Source organism: Aplysia californica, unplaced genomic scaffold, assembly GCF_000002075.1.
Source record: "Aplysia californica isolate F4 #8 unplaced genomic scaffold, AplCal3.0 scaffold00158, whole genome shotgun sequence".
Classification (NCBI taxonomy): domain Eukaryota; kingdom Metazoa; phylum Mollusca; class Gastropoda; order Aplysiida; family Aplysiidae; genus Aplysia; species Aplysia californica.
Genome location: NW_004797428.1, coordinates 747,118 through 748,435, shown reverse-complemented (window position 1 = coordinate 748,435; position 1,318 = coordinate 747,118). Strand labels below are relative to the sequence as shown.

Sequence of the window (1,318 nt, the reverse complement as noted above, 5' to 3'; positions counted from 1 at the left end):
GCGAAGAGGGCGCCACCGAATTTTGGGGACACTTTTTTAATTGGCTCAAAGAGAGAAGTGGCCCCTCTTGTTATGTAGACTCTTTGGTTTTGATCAGTCTGCTGTGACGTTGTATCCCCCTCAGCCCGAGTTGGCTCTGGCAGGCAGGGTCGAAATGGCCCTCTTCCTAAATGACTATTTTCTGTTGATCGGATCATTAACTGCATGGATCTGCAATTATTACTTTATGAAGAAGAGTGAACCATTTCGTGATGTAAATCTTTGTATTCGAACAATTTTTTTTTCGAATCACTCTCACTAAAACACGTTTTCTGCCGCTGGACAGATGCGGGAATCTCCGAACAGAACAAACCTCGCAATTCGTCCGAACGTAGTATTTACTGTTTTGACGAAATGAAAATCCGCGTTTTGAGGAATCTCCCTCTTGTACAAATGGGCGGCGAATGATTTCCACAGGCTGCAATTTTCCTCGTACATTCGATGCTGGTCCGATTTTGCTGGTCCGAATTTGATAAAAACTGGTCCGAGCACTGTGATCTGGGTGTAACAAAAGTAACACGTTTTAATAACGAATATTGAAATGCTTTATGTAAATCACTGGAGAAAACAAAAACTGACACTTCAGAACGAACGAAACGTGTCGCCATACTAAGAAAATGTAAAAAAAAAGCCAAAATAAACAACAAGAAGAAAACAACAACCTCACGTAATATCAGGGCGTTCACCCAAAAAACATTTGTGGTTTTATATTTTCCTCCACACTGCAGTTTTGCGTTTCAAATTTGTACACAACATTTGGAAGTCAAGAGGAATTTGTCTCATATTCATCTATTATCTATTTGTGGTGGCCGAATTTTGCTATTCAAAAGGCGTTTTAATGGCTGCATCGATCGACAGGCGGTTTTCGCCAAAAGGGGGTCCAGCTAGTCCATTATATATTTGGCAACTTGAAACATGTATGTGTCACGTTTCCCATAAAACCACTACAGCGACAGAGTTGAAAGTTGGAAATTACCTGCAAAAAGATAGATAAGTCCCCGTGACGGAGCCCAATTTTTGATTTATTAATTTCCTGAATTTAGACAGATTAAATATATTTGACAAAAAGTTCCCGTTCTTCTTTGGCCTTTGTGATTATTCCACTGAGAAACGAAACAAATCGGTGCATGCTGTCCTTCACAACGGAAGTCCTGGAAGTGATGTTTTTGTTTTTGGGGTATAGATCTATACCTTCTAGGTTTTTTTTGGCATTTCTCAAGATTTATTGCTCCATTCCAGTAGAGTGTAAATATAGTAGGCCAATGACTTTCAGTTGATG

The 1,318-nt window shown here is 39.8% G+C and overlaps 1 protein-coding gene across 1 annotated transcript; it reads right to left on the bottom strand.

Annotated features, from left to right (window-relative positions):
• Positions 1–250: 250 nt before the first annotated feature.
• Positions 251–534, bottom strand: LOC106011667 (the record flags this gene model as incomplete). Its single annotated transcript, XM_013082088.2, is given in 1 exon segment — positions 251–534. A coding segment is annotated over 1 exon segment (237 nt), but the record flags the coding sequence as incomplete, so codon positions are not given.
• Between the last annotated feature and the right edge of the window lie 784 nt (positions 535–1,318).